Source organism: Muscardinus avellanarius (assembly GCF_963383645.1).
Source record: "Muscardinus avellanarius genome assembly, chromosome: 6".
NCBI lineage: Eukaryota > Metazoa > Chordata > Mammalia > Rodentia > Gliridae > Muscardinus > Muscardinus avellanarius.
The window spans coordinates 52,915,977-52,936,155 of NC_137791.1; the positions used below are offsets into that span (position 1 = coordinate 52,915,977).

At 37.4% G+C, this 20,179-nt stretch overlaps 1 protein-coding gene across 1 annotated transcript in view; it reads right to left on the minus strand.

The window, feature by feature from the left end:
- Positions 1-20,179, minus strand: part of MTTP (microsomal triglyceride transfer protein) — a gene marked incomplete at both ends in the record, with an annotated part of 57,706 nt that overhangs the window by 1,992 nt on the left and 35,535 nt on the right. The window contains 6 exons of the mRNA XM_080697326.1: positions 1,957-2,081; positions 7,911-8,138; positions 9,520-9,637; positions 9,723-9,824; positions 13,188-13,399; positions 16,012-16,224. Of these exons, the coding sequence (XP_080553452.1) occupies positions 1,957-2,081; positions 7,911-8,138; positions 9,520-9,637; positions 9,723-9,824; positions 13,188-13,399; positions 16,012-16,224 (998 nt within the window). The remainder of the gene's footprint in view (positions 1-1,956; positions 2,082-7,910; positions 8,139-9,519; positions 9,638-9,722; positions 9,825-13,187; positions 13,400-16,011; positions 16,225-20,179) is intronic.

Consider the following 20,179-nt stretch of genomic DNA (forward strand, 5'->3'; position numbering starts at 1 on the left):
CAGGGAAGGGTGCCTCCAATTGCAGTCATGGGATCCAGGTGTCTATCGGGTCTGACACTGGTTTGGGCACCTTAAGGATCAAGATGAAGACATGGCTAGACCTCAGTACTCTCAGGAAGTCAGAAACACCTGAGTTATCTCACAAAGAACCATAAGGTTGCCATCCAAAAAACTGGTGTTTATAATGGTTTCCTTGTTGACTGTCTCTTGGTTAGCTCCAAGACATCTATTTCAATTCCATTTCCTTACTTCCTCAAAGGGTCTCTATAGGCCAAGATATTTGAAAGAACATTACTTTGCAAAGAACCATTTCTACAGTGAGGCAAACATAGTGTGTACTCCAGGAGGGGACCTATAGGTAGGTTCAGCAGTGGTCAGCTAGAGAACTAGCTTGGATGTAGCTTGGATGACGAGAGGACAAAAATCTCAGTAGAAGGCTTACCTCCAGGGTCATTCTAAATCAAACTGTAGGAAATTAATCTCATAATTAAACCAGTCATATCCCCATAGTTTTTTTAAGAAGTACTAATTTTTGCTGTGCAAACTAAAATCCTTGCCACTGTTATTGCCAGTATAAAAGTAGGTCAGAGGTTATTTTAATTTCTGAATTCCTTATAGTACCTTCTAATGTCTTATATTCAGCAAAGGCTTAAGAGAGGTTTTTAATGAATAAATGTATGAATGAGAAAACAAAAAGGGAGATAGGTTAGATACAATGTGGATATTGATAGTTTCTTAGGGATATGTGTCCCTTTTAAAAGCCCATACCTTTATTTTGTTGCTACTTATTAATTTCTCTCTGCAAAGAATTAAACTTAGTTTAATTTAAGGAAATTTCTATCTAGAAAATACTTTGAAAAGAGAAGAATGATGACTGATTTGGTGGAAAGCCCCAAATTATGTGGCTGGACTCGCTCACGACTGGCTCCATTTCTCATTCTTTGGTTCCTTTCTGTAACAGCACGTGTCACTCTTCACCTCAAATATACCACCTTTGGTGGTTCTCAGTCACTTCATCCATTGTTCAAAATGAATAAATGTTCGATTTCATCACTCTTATCTCACTTCTGCACAATATATTTTTAAATATCACAAAGGGTAAAAAGAATTTGCAGTCTCATTTCACTTTCTTCAATTTTATAAAAAAACAAAAATAAGTATTTTAATTATCATTGATTCAGAGACACTTTTACATTCAAAGTAAAATACTTTCATCGGATCTCACAGGTAGATTAGAAAAACTAAAGGAGTTGAGAGAAAGAAGTGTTGATGAGAAAAACTAAGAACCCCTGATAGGCAAGATTTAGATTCTGCATAGAAGAGATTGCCTTATTTATTTACTTACTTACTTACTTACTTTTTGCGGTAGTGCTGATTGAACCTGGGACAATTCTACCTCTGAACACCACTAGCCCTATTTTTGTTCTTTCTTTTGAAACAGGGTCTCACTAAGTTGCAGAAGGCCTCACTAAATAGTTGAGGCTGGCTTCAAACCTGCAATCCTCCTGTCTCAGCCTCCCAAGTACTGGGATTACAAATGTGCCACCAAGCCTAGCACAGATTACCTTTATTTTAATCTATTGAAAATAGCAAAAGAAGAACGGTTTTAAAATTCAAGGAGTGGGATAAACTAAAAAAAGTTATTCAAAGTAAAATATACTGACAGCATTGTCAGCTACTAAAGTGGAATACCAGGAGAAGACCAGGCTCCTGGTCTATGGACACACTGTCTGTGGATATCTTTAAAAGCAGGAAGGTCCTCAGCTGAGTTGTAATAAGTGCTGACCTGCTCCTAAGAAGCTATGGACAGAATGATTTCCAACATGGTTGTTTCCAACTCTTTCATTTAGAGATTACAAATAGAATGCATAAATTTTGAAAAGCTTAAAGGTTAAACAATTCCCAAGACATATCTCTACAGTATTTTGCATAAAATATTATACATATTATGCTCACCGATTTTTCACTCGGGTCTTAGACTCACGATACCACAGACTAAACTCCATTGCCCCTGAAATATCAATAGCGAGACCACCCTGGAACTCAACATTGGCTTTTAGTCCAGATTGCAACTGAAGCTCCTAGAAGAAACAACAACAACAACAATCAATAACAAGTCCAAGTTAGTTAATCCCCTTTCCAAAGGCACATTAGACCTCTGGCTATAGATAATGCTTGTGTTGTAGAAATCTTTCTCTAGGCTTGGAAACATGTTCCCCTAATCATGAACACCCAGAAGTAGGCTGCTGATTTGCTTAATCAATCAAAATACTAGTGAAATGAAGTGCCAGTTGAGAAGGGTGTTCTCCTTCAACCCTTGACTTACTTTAGGAAGGGCAAATGGTCCTCAACATGTGGTCCCCTGAGGAGGGGCAGCAGTATCACCTGAAAACTTGTTCAAGATGCAGATTCTTGGAGCCCTCCACACCTACTAACTTAGAAACTGAGAGTGAGGCCCAGCAATCTATGTTCTAACAAGCCCTTCTATGATTCTGATGTACTTAATTTTGAGAGCCCCTGGACTAGGAAAATGAAGGCAATTCCATCAGAAATCCAGCTATGGCTGGGCATGGTGATGCTTACCTGTAATCCCAGTACATGGGAGACTGAGACAGAGGGATCACAGTTTCAAGGCCAGACTTGGCAACTTTACAAAGCCCTCAGCAACTTACTGAGACTGTTTCAAAATAAAAAATAGGTTGGGATTATAGCTCAGAGGTAGAGCATCCCTGCTTCGATCCCCAGTATGGCGAGGGAAGAAAGAAAGAAAGAAAGAAAGAAAGAAAGAAAGAAAGAAAGAAAGAAAGAAAGAAAGAAAGAAAGAAAGAAAGAAAGAAAGGAAGAAAGAAAGAAAGAGGAAGGACAGAAGGAAGGAAGGAAGGAAGGAAGGAAGGAAGGAAGGAAGGAAGGAAGGAAGGAAGGAGAGGGAAGCTAGCTGTGGCTCTTTTGGGGGTTGGTGGGAGGCGGACAAGATGATCTCTCAGGTCTTTCAACACATCTCTAGTTATGTGCTCTGTCAAATATGAACAAATGCATCTTTCAGACAAAAGGCAGTATACAAATTCTAGGAACTGCCTAGATCACACTGGGAAAGGAATGCAAAGAAATTAAACTAAGCCTTGAAACCTTGCTGTTAGACATTTGAAATCACGTCGGTTGAGTCCAACATAAATTTAACAGCATTTTTCAGCAGTATTTACAAACATAATCTATCCTGACAGTTTCATGGTTATATGATACTTATTATTTTTATGCTGTTTGTTTGCATTTAGCTTTTAAGTCTTAAATTTTCCATGTACATTAGAAGGGGGAATGTTGGCTAAAATTTTATTCAGCTAGACTGGAGTCAGATTGCCTGAGGACAATGTTGAAAGTAATAATGATTTTTTTAGGGGGGAGCTCACTGCCTTTAATTTTTCTATTCCTCCAAAGATCTTGATTTCCTGGTAACTGGAAGCATGACTTCTTTGTGTAACTGTTCTATTCAGCCCAAATGAGCCAAGAATAAATGCCAAGAATAAATGCTACAATTTCATCCTCTAGGAAGGATAATATTGATCTCCCTGAATTCCAAGAAGCATGGCAGAAAATCTCAGACAAAGACCTTGGTTGATGACCAGGTGTACTGAAAAGGTTATGGTTGTGTCATGAAACTACTTTCATTCTGAAGGACACTACAGAATGGAAGCATGAGCTGTCCCATGCTACGTTCTATGCAAATTAGGAGACACCCCTAAGGATGATGAAAGCTGTGTTCAGTCTAGAACAAAACTGTGCTTGCTGTAGGATACAACAGTTGTGTAATGCATCAAAACTAATGTGAAGAAGCACAACTGAGAAATCATGAGAAATTTTCTGAGAAAACCACAATAGTCATGCCCAAATTTTAACCTATGCCTGTGAATTACAGGACCAAGATATCAGAGGTCTACATGCATATTGTAATTGTGACTGTGCCAAGCAAACCTTATTGTGTACCCTGCTTCCAAAGTATTCCTATCTTTGCATCATCTCCTCTGTTCCCTATTTGAAAATATTAATGTTGTTAGTCCATCCATTTTAGCAGGGAGCCTGTGGTGTGGACTTTGGCCCTCTTGCTGACCATACTAAATTAGGTGGATGTCAAAATATACCAAATGCTGTGGAAAAGAATACTCATGGCTTTTGGAAAATACACTTGCTATAGGAAGGGAGCATTTCCATTGCCCGATGATTTTGAGGAGCACCTTACATTTCTAGGAAGATTCCTTTTCTTATATGCAAAGGGACCATGGAAGAAATCTTATGTGAAATCACAGAGGATTTTTTTTTGCCTCTCCGTATGAGAATAGACCACTGACCCTCGTAGAAAAACAATTCACTCTCCTTTACAAATGGGACTAAACCATAAAGTTCAGTGGTTCTAATTTTTGAGAGGTATGAAGTAAGTGGAACAGGTAGTTTTTGAGCACCTATTGTGTCGCCAAAGCTCTACATTTGGTAAGTCATATAATCCTCACACCAGTATTCCAAAGTAGGCATTATAGTTGAAGATTGAAAAAAACATCAGGCTCAGAAGCCACATGGGACTAGATAGACTAAATATCCAGATAATATTTCTAAGGTGGAGATTTTTCTACTACCATACATGGGTACTCATAACCATTTTTTTTCTTTCCTCATGTGCAAAAAAGTTTGTTCTGAAAAAAATTTTCAAGAAAATAAGAAAGATAAACTATGGTCCTTGTTTGACCCAGAGCATGTATTTGTCTAAATATTTACTTATAGACTAGAAAAGAAATGTGCTAGAACTTTGCATTTGTAGTGAATGTGATCAAAGGGTCTTTCACTCTTGGTCCTAAAGGTGTTTCTTTATACATCAGACACTGGCATTTTGACATCTCATTGCTTCCCTTTAGGAAGCATAGCTAAAGAGCATCCATCCCCTCATCAAACTCACTTTACTAAACATCCTTCTCGAGAGGGAGGGAGGGAGGGAGGGAGGGAGGGAGGGAGGGAGGGAGAGAGAGAGAGAGAGAGAGAGAGAGAGAGAGAGAGAGAGAGAGAGAGAAGAAGAAGAAGAAGAAGAAGAAGAAGAAGAAGAAGAAGAAGAAGAAGAAGAAGAAGAAGAAGAAGAAGGAGGAGGAGGAGGAGGAGGAGGAGGAGGAGTAGCAGAGAAGAGAGGAGAGAGGAGAGGGGAGAGGGGAGAGGGGAGAGGGGAGAGGGGAGAGGGGAGAGGGGAGAGGGGAGAGGGGAGAAGAGAGAGGAGAGAGGAGAGAGGAGAGAGGAGAGAGGAGAGAGCAAGCACAGAGTAATTCCATCTGTCCGGAGGCTGGGACAGGCCACCCTTGCCAAAATTTTCTTCAGTGTCAGCACTTGACCTAGAGTGGTATGTGCCTATGAAGCTAGGATGGCATTACTGGAGTGCTCTGCAGAGCCAGGGGGCTAAGACAGCTTATTTGTATAATAACCTCAGATCTGTCAAACACTCCTGACACACACAGACATAATAGTTAGGGGACAGTTTTTCTCATGGACTATGCTGTGTTGTGGCCTCCTAGCTCAATGAATAGAAAAACCACATAAGATTATCTAAATCAGAGGTTGGCAAACTGTGGTTTCCAAGCAAATCTGGCCCACTGGCTGTTTTTGAAAATAAAGCTTTATTGGAGTAAGTCCTATTCATTTATTAGTATATTGCTCTATAATAACAGAGTTGTTGCAACAGAAACCATGTGACTCTTATAGCTTAAAATACTTTCTGCCCTTTACAGAACAAGTTTGGTGGTCCACATATAGATTGCTACCTATCAAGTTTCACACCCTGATCCAATCATCATTGTTAATAGATAGCTGAGCATATAGAGGTGGCATTTCTTAAAAATGTGAACTACTTCCTTAGCACTCTCATGCCGTGTTTAGAGGTTGCTTCTGTTACAAGTGTGATGGAATAAAATATTTCAACTCCCATACAATTTGAGAACTGTGTTTCACATGTGACTTGAAAGTTAAGAAACATGAGAGGCACTTCAGGTTTTCCTCCTCTTCTTCATTCATATTAACTGAAACAAAGTTTGAAGTGTGCCTACACCCATAGAAATTTTTTATTTTCCAGCATCCCTTGTAGCTAAAGGCAGCCATGTGACACAATTTTGGTCAAAAACATTCTAGACAGGGCAAAAGAGTTCTTGAAAAAGCATCAGATTCCTCATCCTCTGCTTCTTTCTTCCTGGAATGAATAGGCTTTGCTGGAAGTGGAGTGGCTGTCATTACTAAGTGACAAGCCTCAGGTACAAATAAGGATGAAGAGTTGAAGAAAACAACCTTGGATTTTGATACCTTGGGGTTTAGCTATTAACCTTGGACCAACTATTTCCAGATATTACATAAGTAAAGTGAAACTATTTGGTTAAGCCACTCGAAATGTGTGTGTGTGTGTGGGGGGGAAACTGGGGGTTTAATTCAGGAATGTTCCACCTCTGAGCTACACTCATAGCCTTATGCCTTATTTTATTTTTTGCTTTTGAAACAGGGTCTCACTGTTTTGCTGAGAGTTTTGCCATGTTGCTGAGGCTGTCCTGGAGCCTGAGCTCTTCCTGTGTCAGTCTCCCAAGTTTTGGAACTTTAGGCATGTTTGGCTTTTAAGTTACTTTTTGTTTTTGTCATATATGGCTATGCTGAGCTAATGTGAGGAATAATAAAAAACAAAGAATTGATATTATTTAGTTTCAACTATTAATATTTTAGAAGAACCTTAATAAAATATGGTATTAAAATTTATCTAGCTCTTATAACCTATGACTTCATCACCAGAACCTTCAATTATTTGGCAAAAAGCAAAAAAGCTGATAAAAATATTTGGATCACCTTTACAAATAACTCACTTTATTAATAGAAAATCATGGTTTAAAGGTACTAAATAACTTTCCAAGAGGACACAGCAAGGAAGTAGCAAAGGCAAAACTGAAACTTCGGCTCTTAACTATGTACTTACTAAACCATAAAAGCAAATTTCCTAAGTAAATTCTATGGTCTCTAAATTTTAAATGCAATCTCTTTATATACTTTCAGTATAATAAGTATTAGAGTGCACTGTGATTCCCCATAAGATTTTTACTTAGCAACTATTCCATTTTTAATACTGTTATGCTTAATGATACAGAAAATAAATCAAGTCATTAAAGATTCCATCTCATCATTGAGATTAACCCCCTTCTTTTTCTCAAAAAATCCAATTAGGCAAATCAACTCCTATTCCGTAGTATCTTAGTCACTTTAATCTTCCCATGTAGATAGTAGTATTATTAGATTTGGTACAATACTATAAGATTCAGGGTCAAGGACAGTTGACAATCATGCTGGAGAAAGGGGTTTAAGTGGGTGAAAGTACTCCTATCCTCAAAGATCAAACAAGCTTCCCAAGATTCTGTGATCATGACAATTTGGGGCAGAGTCTTCACAAAGCATGTACCTTATGTCAATGGTTGCTTATGCCTCTATTTGGCAGGGTCAAAAATTATGCACTATATAAACCTCATTATTGTTGTCATTGCAAATGTCATCAATAACTTGTGAAGACATATGGCTCAGCCATTCAATAAATATTCCTGCTCTCATGCCCAGGAAAGCCAAGCAAGGGGACAATACCATTTCTGCTTGGTTGTATCCTAACCATCCTCCACAATATATATTTTTTAGTATCTGCCTTTTCTCTATGCCCCAAAGTAAACAAATCCCCCATGGCTAAAAAGTGTTTGTCTCTATAGTAAAGGAGAAAGAGACACAGGTGAACAATACCAATAGAACCAAATGCTTTGAAAGTGGGCTCCATGGGCAGAACTTTACATTGGAACCTCTAGGCAAACGGCACATTTAAAAAGTGCTTGGAAGTTTTAAGGGTTGAATAAACACTTAAAGGCTGAGTGAATTACCTGCGAATGATCTATGAGCAGAATAAGTCCTTTCACCACACTGACAGGGTCGCTAGATGCTGACAGCATTTTAGACATCAGATCACTGTATCCATTGAAAAAGGTGACGGGTCTGAGCTGAATGTCAAAGAGGATGGGCGACATGCCAGCGTAGGAGTCCAGGTTCTCCTCCCCCTCATCTGGAGTGGCTGCAATTAAGCCCTCCAGCCCTTGGGCTTCAAGGACCACCTAGGAAAAGACAGATACAATAGGACACATGTGACACAAGCTCCCTGCCTTCTCTGTAAGTGGTGGTGATCATGGCTTCTGAGCTGTAGCTAAAACCTCAAATGTCTACCACAGCTAGGAAAAAACAAACAAACAAACAAACAAAAACCTAATAACAAAAAAAACCCTCTCTGTCCAAATATATGGCAAGTTAGTTTTTTTTCCATGTGATCTTCACAAGCATCCTTTGAGGTACAGATGATTTTACCCATTTTGTAAGTGAGGCCATAAAGAAGGCTCAAGTTCAGTTGGCTGGTACATAGCAGACCACGCATGGGTCTTCTACTTTATGATGTCATCCTTAACAGTCTCCCTAGGACTGTGACATGTAATTCATCAGCTCTTGGGGAGCTTCAAAGGGAGAGCAAGAAGGAGAGGGAGAGGTGTTAGCATGAAAGGCCTGGGACTCTTCAAGCCATGACTCACACCTTTTTCTCCTTTGCCAAAAAAAAAAAAAAAGAAAAAGTTAAAAGATGATGAACACCATGAGAAGGCTCACACCCTGATTTCCACCATACATAGGAATCTTAGATATTTTCTATCCCCTAACCCCAGCCTTAACCACTGGGTATTTGGCATTTCAAAGTGCATATCAGAAAACAGATGGTGATCCTTCCAGACAGAGGAGCTAATAGTATTCTGACTATAGTACTATCAAAGGATATGGCAACTTAATATTAAAGCGAACTCATGTTTCTATAGCACTGGATCACTTTTAAAATATAAATGATTTTCATCAGGAGGATATAATTTAATATTCATAAAAACTAAAAAGCATGCATATTTCCTAATAAGGATAGCTTTATAAATTATCACCTAATTTTGGATAAAACTAATGGAAGAAGTTGGCCAGTTATCTTTTCTCTCCTAGCAGAATTGGAGAAATATGAATTGACTCTAAATTTAGAGAGCCATATTATTTATACATTTCTCTTATGAAGAATCAGTTTCTTTGTAGAAACACTGAAAAAGTTAAATTTATTATAGAATTAAATATTTGGGGGATTTCTAAGGAATTTGGTAGTCCATACAAATAAAATATTAAAAAGTTTGAGGAGAAATCCTGGCATAATTTCAATTTGGTGGACGTGTATACCTTTAAAGACAAATGGTTGTTCAGCAAACCAAATATATCAAAATACTTAGGTTCCAAGTTTATACTTGGGATTTTCTCAGAGCCTCTTAACCATCTAACCTCTTGCAGATGATGGAATATGGGCAATATGTGACAGAAGCCATATGAGCTCACTTTTTCCTTTGTGCGACCATCATTATATTTTATTTTACTTCAGACCAATTTCTTACATACTGTACAAAGCAAACTCTGTGGAGAACGAGTTACCTGGCTGCCGTGAAGTTCAGCCTTCCCAATGTACTGAAAGATGTTCAGGTTACTTCTCCTTAAAATGCCAGAACCCGAGTAAAGGATGTCGAGGCTGTAAGTAGAGGCTGCACGGGGACTACCTAATGACAAAATAGCCATGACACTTAGTAACAGTTCCTGCAACACCAGCTTGGGGATGAGTGTGAAGGATTTTGGGTCACATACGTTCTATGTAGCCAGTGTAGGCAGAAGAAGATCCACTCTTGGAGAAACGGTCATAATTGTGAGCGATCATTTCCTTGAGAACTTGGCGGACTATTTTGCTGCAACATGCAAAAAGGAAAAAAAGCTGCACATTTGTTATAATGACTGTTTCCTGAATCAAATCAGAAAAGAAACCAAATCCTCAGTGGAAAAAAGTGGGGCTGAATTTTCCTTATGCCATTCCAAGACTGGGGGGGGGTGCCAGCTGGATGTCGGCATTGAGAGTAGGGCTTTCCCCTTCATTCCTCAGATACCTGGAATTTGGTTTGGTATCAAAATAATAGCAAGACAAGGATGCCTAGCTATGACACAGTTTCTGCTGACATGGAGCAGAAAGCATATGTCATTTGAACTATCATGGACAATTAAATACTATCGTGTTTAAGAAAGCTATACCAAATTGATCGGATTGCATGCTATTTCTCTAAACACTTTTCTATACCCTCTAATATTATTGTTGGCTAATGACCTACAATACATTTCCAAGATTTCTTCTATATTTGTGTAGTTTTAATGGCAGACTCAATAATGCCCATAAAAGCACCATTCTTCCATGTCTCTGTCTTCTCTATGTAATCAGTGTTGAGATTTTTCCATGTCTTATTATATAATGGTAATCATTTTACTACTAATAAAATGACAACAATGCAGAAAAACACCAAAATAGCAAAGTAAACTAGATCCAAGTCTGAGGTAGAAAATTTTTGAGAAAAGGTAATGGTAACTTTATATACCCACATTCTCCAATATTACTAGGTTATGAGATTTTTAACCTAGGAAAGAAAAGATGAGAAGGGTCATGATATCTGTCCTCAAATATATAGAGCATATTCATGTGGATGAGTGATGGTACAGGATCTGCTTTACTCCAGAGAGAAACCCAGGGTCAGTCAGAAGACTTCAGTTCATACAAAGGTGAGAGTCTCTGAAAATTGACACAGGTTTCCTCAGAGATTCCTGTCACCAAGGAGGAACAAGTGAAGTTCAGACACTATCCACAGGAAGACAAGATCCCTGAGCTGTAAAGAGTTATCAAGCAAAGTGACCTTTAAAGTCCCAACCTTCTTCTGAGTGGCATCAGTGAATTTGGAAGGAGAGACTTGGGAGCCAGAAAAGTGAGTCCAGCAAGAATAACTGAAAGTAAGAAAGTCTGTTGATTGAACTCTTCAGCCCTTGAAGTGACCTAAAATGTAGGCCAGATCTAAGGTTTTAAACATAAACAGCAAATTCACTGGGCCTGTGATAAATAAAGCTTCAGATGAGATGTGGAGGGAAATATACCAAGTGCTGTGTGTATGTATGTTTGTAAAATGTTAAATCTCACTATGATGCATAATTATAATGCACCAATAAAAATATAAAATAATTTTTAAAAATAAAGCACAAAACAGACACAGACCAATGGAACAGAATAGAAAATACAGAAACAAATCCATACACTTATAGCTAATTGATTTTTGACAAAGGTGTCACATACGTTGGAGAAAAGACAGCCTTTTCAACAAATGGTGTTGGGAAAACTCGTTATTCATTTGTAGAAAAATTAAAATCCTAACCTCTTACCCTGCACAGGAGTCAACTTGAGATGGATCAAAGACCTGGAGGTTAGACCAGAGACGTGAAGCTACGAGAGGAAAATGCATAGGTCTAACACTCTAACATATAGGCACAGGAAAAAACTTCCTGCCCAAACTCAGGAAATTAAAACAAGAATTAATATGTGGGATTGCATTAAACTAAAACATTTCTGCACATCAAAGGAAACCATCAAGAGTCTAAAGAGGAAGCCTTATGGAATGGGAGAAGATCTTTACCACCTATCCCAATGACAGAGGGCTAATATCTAGAATATACAAAAATCTTAAAGTCTTTACACTAAAAAAAAACAAGAAATCCAATCAAGAAATGGGCCATTGTATTGAATAGATATTTCACAAAATGGCCAATAAATACATGGAAAAATGTTCAATATCATTAGTAATCAAGAAGATGCAAACCAAAACTACACTGAGATTCCATGTAACCCTAATCAAAATGACAATCATCAAGAAGACAAAAAACAATAAATGCTGGTGAGGATATGAGGAATAGGAACTCTTCTACACTGTTGGGAATGCAAATTAGTTCAGCCGCTATGTAGATCAGTAGTGAGATTCCTCAGAAAACTGAGAATTGACCTTCCATATGCTCCGGCTATACCACCCCTGGGTATCTTTTCAAAGTGGCTGGTGTCCATCAAGAGATGAATGAATTACAAAATTATGGGTAATTCACACATGGAATTCTACTTAGCAATAAAGAAGAATAAAATTATGTCATTTGCAAGAAAATGGAAAGATCTGGAAACATTATGTTAAGTAAGATTGGCCAGTCTCAGAAAGTGAAGGCTAGCTTTGTTCTTTTTCAAGATCGTTTTGGGTATCTAGAATTCATATTCCATATTAGGATAGATTTTTTTCTGAAAAATAAATATATGAATATATGATAGTTTCACCTAAAAAATAGAAAAAAAATATTCTCTGGTAAGAAAGAAAGCAAAAAGAAATATTGAAAAGTTATCTTTAAGTTATCAAAAGCTTGGTATCAGACAAATGAAACTGTTATGTGAGATTAACATTTTTAATTTTGGATAAATTGCTATAATACTAGATGTCAACAACTAAGCCAAGCATGGGAAGGAGGGATGGGGTGGGAATGGGGTGGGGATCGGGTGGGGGCTGACTGGGCGATGTGTGCATGTATGTCTACAAAAGTTTGTATCCCACTATGATGTATGAATACAGTGCACCAATAAAATAAAATTAAAAAAAAAAAAGAAAGTGAAGGGTCATATGTTTTCTCTAATATGGGCAAACTAGGGAGTAACTGGGATTCAAGAGCGACTTCAGATAATGGAAGAGAAACCTCAGTGGAGCCAGGGAGATGGTCCAAGGGAAGGAGAGGGGAAAACTTTGTGATGTGGGATTATAATGTGCTAGTAAAGGCATATTAAAAAATAGAAATGTTAGTTGAAAGAATAAATAAATAAATAAAGCGTCAAAGATTTCTAACATTTGGAAAATTAAGATGAAAGACCATTTGGTGAAAACTTATATTGTTTTGTTGTGCTACTTAAAAACAGTCCTGTTAAAAATGCTAATAGAGTTAAAAACATTATTAGCATTTAGCAATATATGTTTACCAGGCTGAAGAGAATACTCAGGGTAAGTCACACTCCGAATTTCAAAACATAAGCAGCCGATGAGAAACTTTTTAAAAAATCTGGCTCCCTAAACATCCCTCTTTTGGGGAGCCTGGTAATTTTTTAGTTTTATGTAAGATAACACAGAATAGTTATCAAACCATTATCATTAGATACACATCTACCATATCAATATGTAAATAAGCTTGAAAAGCACAGAGAGATGTGCAATGTATCATACCTTGCAGGCATTTCAAAACGTAGAATGTCTTGAACCATGGAGAGCATGTATTTATCCATTTCTTTGGGAAGTTCCCCAATAGAGAGCAGGATGTTTTTTACCTCCATATATGATGGATTGTTCTTTAATATGACAGCGGCTGCAGTGGTACGTGCAGTCTTTTCATGAACTTTATGATTCTGGTGGTATATCCTGTTCAAGGTCTTCTTCACCTGCTCATAAGATGTTCAAACTTAGTGTACACCTAGACTTTTAAACTGATATTGTAGCAGGAATTGTGAGTGTTCACAAAGATACACACGTGTTACTAGATTTTCCCCAAGTCATTTGCAATTAGTTTGGAGCCACATGACTTGTTCCACCTAATCTACCATGAACAGAATCAATGTGAATCCCTTGTAGGCTGAAGCAGTTAAGAGATGGTATGCCTTCTTCATCTCTTTCTTCTATAACTAAAGTAAATGTATGGCCAAATACTCCCCTATTACAATATTCCCTTGTTGATACTGAAGGTTGAAACCAAAGGCCTTCTACCTCTGAGCTACCTCAAATTGGAAATATCATGATAAATAGAATTCTTATAAACTTGAATATTTTGAGGTTTATATAGCATGGTATTGCCTAATAGAGAATTTTAAGTATATGCTGCCTATGACATTGGGATTTTGAGAAGGTATGGCTGTATAAACTAATATTTCTTTACAATGAAGCATCTCAGAATTAATTTTTCCCTCTCCATTTTTAAAAATTACTAGACTTTATTTTTAGAGCAGTTTTATGTTAATAGCAAACTGAGTAGAAAGTAGACTCTTCAAAGCCAGATGTGGTGGCACACACCTGTAATCCTGGTACTTGGGAGGCTGAGAAGGAGGACTACAGGTTTGAGACCAGCCTCAAAAATTTTAAAATAAAATATGGCAGGGGATGGGAGAGCTCAGAGGTAGAATGCCTCTAGGTTTAACCTTCAGTACCAAAAAAAAAAAAAAAAGAAGAAGAAAGAAAATAGGTAGAAGATGGAGTTTTAATCTACCCTTAGCCCTTCTTCTTCTGCCAATATCATCAATATCCTGCACCACAGTAATTATGGTCTGGATGTGTTTGAATGTGTCCCCCAGAGGTTCATATGCTGTAAATCTGGCTCCCAGTGTGGCGATGTTGAGGTGGTATAACCCTTAAGAGGTGGGACCTAGTAGAAGGGAATTAGGTCATGAAGCATCATTCTCAGGAGAGATTCATGCAGGTTTTATGGAACTGGATTAGTTCCTCCAGTAATGGGTTGTTGTCAGGGATCTTGGCACCTGTCCTAAATCTTTATTCCATAGGTGCCACTCTCCACTCTTGTGTGTACTCCTGGCATTGTGGTGCCATTTCCCATAAGCCCTCTGCAAAACTTGCAGTACCATGTTCTTAAACTCCCCAAACTAAGCTAACTAAACTTTACAAAGTATTCAGCCTCAGTTATTGTTATAGCAAAATAAAAGTGACTAGAACAATGATTGTACTTCTTTTAGATGTGATGAGCCTACCTGGCACATCATTATCAGCTATAGGGTATATATGGTCTTTTCCTCCTAAACAAAACCCGAGAATCAAAGAAGATATACTATGACAATTGCATTCTGTGTCAGCAATCAATTTTATTGGCTGCTAGAATTGCCTAAGAAAATAACATGTGTGGAGTTCTATACTAGGCATTTATACATACATATTTCTTTTAATTCTGTTTCCCTTTGCCTTTTCCTATTTTCTTCAAATTTTGGCCTTGATCTCAGGAATGTTAGGGTTAAAAGCTCACCCAAGAACTAACAACTAGGAAAAGATAGAGCCAGAATTTAAACCAAGCCTGTCTGTCTTAACAGCCTCTACCTAGCTGGGCGTGGTGATGCATACTCGTAATCCCAGCATTTGGGAGGCTGAGACCAGAGGATCGAGGTTCATGGACAGCCTCAGTTACTTTAGTGAGGTCCTTCGCAACTCAGTGAGACCCTGTTTCAAAAAATAAAAAAAACTAAAAATAGGGGGATGAAGGTGTAGCTCAGAGGTACAAAAAAAAAAAAAAAGCTTGTACTTATAGCTGTCATGGTGTCATGGTTCACAGTTGGCCATATTTGTTAGAAAGGTGCTCTTAGCTACAAAATTTGTTAGAAAGGTGCTTAGGTACAAACTTGAAATACCATTCACCATGTTAAACACCACTCAGAGAAAGTTTATGCTGAGGTTTCTGAACATTCTCTGCCCTAACAATTGTGTGTGTGTGTGTGTGTGTGTGTGTGTGTGTGTTACTGAGGATTGTATTGTAGAATACCAAGGGTATTCTACCTCCAAGCTACATACCCAGCCCTATTTTATTTTATTTTATTTTTGACATGGGGTCTTGCTAGGTTGATGAGAGCCTCACTACTTGATGACGCTGTCCTCAAAACACTAATCTGATTACAGGAGTTTGACACCACATCTGGCTACAAAGTTTTAATTTTGATAACTTCCTGAAAATGCAGTTATATGAACAAATAATGTAGCTTGGAGGTAGAATGCCCCTGGATTCAATCCTTGGCATCACAAAAAACAAAAGACAAAACAAAACAAAATGTTTCTTAAAATAAAAGAATATACTTCCATATTTATGCTTCAAGATAGAGGATATTAACTATTCAAAATGTAAGGCTGTTTTAGAATAGTCTTAAATGCAATTAAAAGTTATTTCTAAGCAGAAGAAAGAGACCATTTAGGAAAATAACATTGCTTGAGAGGGATTTGCATTAGGTTCATGTTCAGAAGTGCTCTTCCCTTCTGTTAACGCTGCGAACATTCCTAGTGGTCTCACCTCGTCTGTGATGAAAGGAACATCGTATCTCTGGAGAGTGGTGATGGCCAGGTGGCTGACAGGTCCTTCTCCTGCCTCCGCATACTTCAGAAGGGCTGGGATGCCTTCAGGAAGCAGGGCATTCTTCAGAGCCAGCAGGTACATCATAATGTCCTCTTTTTTCTCTGCTTTTTCAAGTCCTCCCAGGATTAACTTCTTGGCTTCAACTACTGCCTATAAAAATCATGTACTTTAGACATATGAGACTATACATAAAACAAGAAAGCAACCTGCAGTTTTAGAAAGATTTGCATTGGTTGCCTGATGCTACATACAATGAGAGTGAACAAGTAAAGGTATTGCATCTTTAAAAAAAATCATATATAAACACATTCCTAATAAGCAATGAGCACAACCAATGATGGGCATATGTAGTTTCGAATACACTCTGAAAGCGTAAAGCTACTTTTAAGTTGTTTTGCAATGGATTATTTTTAAAACTTCCTATTTACTGAATTTCTAAAGCAGTTGGACAGAGTTTGTGTGTCACCTTATACCTTATATAACAACTGGACTGAAAGTACTGAGAGCTTGACACACAAAGTCTTTTAAAAGTGCTTGTTTTCACTTAATTCTAAATTTAATTAAGGCTGCCATATAGTTTAAAAATATTCCTTAAGTGCCTTCCATGTGGTAAGTACTTTGCTAGGTATTTTTCAAACATGTTAAGCAATTTAGAAAAGGTCTTTTTTCCTCCAGGCCTGGAGAGGAAGAAAGAAAGAAGGGAAGAAAGGAAGGAAGGAGGAAAGGAAAGAAGGAGGAGGAAGGAAGGAAGGAAGGAAGGAAGGAAGGAAGGAAGGAAGGAAGGAAGGAAGGGAGGGAGAGATAGGGGAAAAGTTGATAGTTTGGTGATATTTAATGGAAAGACAAATTAGAAATAGAGGCATTTGAGTTCTGGTCTTATCTTTGCTACTACGTGTGTTTTATGGACTGTCATCTTTCAAGTAAAAATTCCTAAGATCTAATTCATCTACAAGATTTGTTAACTCTGAAATCAGGCTACAGGTGTGTATATGTGCACGCACACACACACACACTGAAGACTGAAAGGGGGGAGAAAACATACACAAAAAAGCCACAAACAGAAAACAAACTTCACACATAATCAGCAAGTGATATTTGCCAACAACTAAATTTGCTAAAAAAAAACAAGCTAGATAATATATTTTGTTGATAAAATTGTGGGGAAATAGGCATTCTTGTGTATTGCTGGTAAAAACATGAAATGGTACCATTAATATGGAAGATAATTTGACAAAAGCTAACAAAACTCCATTTTGATCTGCAGCCCTATCCCTGAAGCTACAGTCCAACAATAAAGAAAAAACATGCCTAAGATTATTTATTTTGCATTATTTGTAATCATAGCCACACAGTAGAAACCATCAACATTACCATGTATAGGAAATATTGAATAAATCGCCCATTGACACAATTGAGCACTAAGCAGTTATAAAAAGGGATAAGAAGGATCTTTGTTTACCAGTATGAAGTGGTTTCCAGAATATATTGTTAAGTGTAAAAGATAAGATACAAAGGAGGATAAGTAAAGTGCTATATTTTGTACAAGAAAAAATAAATAAGAATGTGCGTGTGTATGGGTCTCTGTTTACTGTTGTGAAAAATATAAAAAGAATAAAGTAAAAACCAATGGTAATGCTCATCTACAGAACACAGGTAAATCAGGTGGAAAGGAAAGGAAGGAATTGAGACTGCTATGAGGATATTTTTAAAATATAGTTTTGAAGCTGGCTGTGGTGGCACACACTTGTAAACATGGTTCACGGACAGCCTCAGCTACTAGTGAGGCCCTTTGCAACTCAGTGAGACCCTCTTTCAAAATAAAGAATAAAAAACAGGGCTGGGGGTATACCTCAGAGGTAGAATGCCCCTGGGTTTCCTCAAAAAAAAAAAAAGAAAAGAAAAGAAAAGAAATATAGTTCTGGCTTTTTAACCAAATCAACATGTGATATACTCAAAAAATAAAGCTAAGTCAACAAGGATGGAAACCTATAAAATTCAATTCAAACATAAATTCAAAAATATACCTAAATACTTATTAAATTGAGAATATAATTAAACAGAAGATGACAAAAAAAAAAAAAGAATTACTCTAATCAACGGTTGAGTGCTGGACTCAGACTGTATACTTTCAACACAGTACATCCTAAGGACAAAAACTCTGTAATGGAGTCTTGTACTGAACAGTTGCTTTTGTAGTGTAACTGGTGCATCAATTCCAAAAATATTTTTATGTGAGTCTTTTAACTGAGCAAATAAATCTATATAGTGATGCTTTCAAAATCCATGATTTTGTCTGTGAGAGAAGGAAGATATAATTATGAAACAGAAGAAGAAGAAAAAGAATCTTTTAGTGTTAGATTAGAATTAGAAACATCAGCGTGAACTTGCAGTTTAATAAATAAGTGTATTTTTTCATTATAAGAGCCTAGTACAATGGCTCAAGTAATAAGTAAAAATACTTAGGGTAAAATATCAGATATCTGCAACTCACTCTCATAAGGCTTGATTCAAATAAAATAAAACAGAATAAGGTAACGTAAATATGTCAATATATTAGAAATTAGTGAATATAGATAAAGACTATTAGCATGTTTATGACTTTACCATCCTTGGAACTTTCTATAGGTTTGTATTTTTTCAAATACAACTTTTTTTTTTTTTTTGGTGGTACTGGGGGTGGATCCCAGAGGCTTTCTACCTCTGGGCTATACTCCCAGACCTATTTTATACTTTATTTGGAAACAGGGTCTCACTAAGTTGCCGAGAGCCTCACTAAGTAGCTGAGGCTGGCTTTGAACCTGTCTCAGCCTCCCAAGTGCCGGATTACAAGTGTGCACCACCACGCCCAGCTCAAATACAACTTTGAGGAAGAACAAAACTCGGATGCAGGGAGGCCAAAATGTAAACAACAACAACAAAAAACAAAAACAAATAGAAGGTCAGTTTGGGGCTTAGTCCTGGTTGTGAATCTGTCTACCTGCCATTCAGACTGTCAGAAGGTAAAAGCTTTCATGCTATTAATTGCTAAAAAGCTATACACCTGGAGAGAATAGTAGATATATTTTGGGCAGCATAAGTATTGTGTGCCAAGGAAATAACTTATATTTGTCCTTAGAATACATCATTTCTTTCTTTTATATGTAGATATAAAAGAAAAGATCTCTGTTTACCAGTATGCAGTGGTTTCCAGGACATATTGTGTGTGTGTGTGTGTGTGTGTGTGTGTGTGTGTGTAATCTTCAAATTGGCCATAGTAGAAAATTTAAAGAAAATTTTGAACATTTACTACAGTCTATCTGGTGTCCAATTCTCACTATCTGAAAAATATGCTTAAAAGAAAAAAAAGTTGCTCAAAAACATTAACAAGTTTTAATGACAGTGATAGAGGATAGTTTGCAGCTTACAAGGTAATTAGAAGATATAATGAAAACTAAGCTGTCCCGTTACCAGAACAACTTAAACTCCTTTTCATGCTGCAAGCCTTGGTAATTGGTCTCTTCCAAAATTTCAGCCACCCCGCTCCTGGCTCTAACTTCTCCCCTGAGTTCCAGATGGTCACAACCATCTGCCTTCTGGACAACTTTCAAACTTAAAATGTCCAAGACAAATTTGTCTTTCTCCTACTCCAAAACCAGACTCTAGAAATTTTGATTACATGGCTGACACTGCCATACCTGGACGCTTTGGAATCACCAAGTCATCAATCACTAAATACTATTGAATCTACTTAGATGACTTGAATCTGCCTCCTCCTCTCACTCCCTTGCCCATACATAAATTCAGACCTTTAATTACTAAGCTTGCCAAAGTTATTTAAAAGTGCTTCCAGGCAGATCTCAATGACTACTAATACAGCCAATCGATATACAATGTTGCTTCTTACATAAAAAATTATGAGTATGTTATTCAACTGCTTAAAAACTTCACCAGTCCCCTTTTGTTCTCTAGAACAAAGGCCAGAGTCCCTGGCTTATTATTAATAAGGATTATGTTTTCTCACCTTTTCCCTCTCTGTTTTATCTTCACCACCACCTATCTGCTCTCATGAGCATATATATTTTGTGTAGCTCTACAGAATTTCTCACCCTTCCCAAGTATTCCCAGC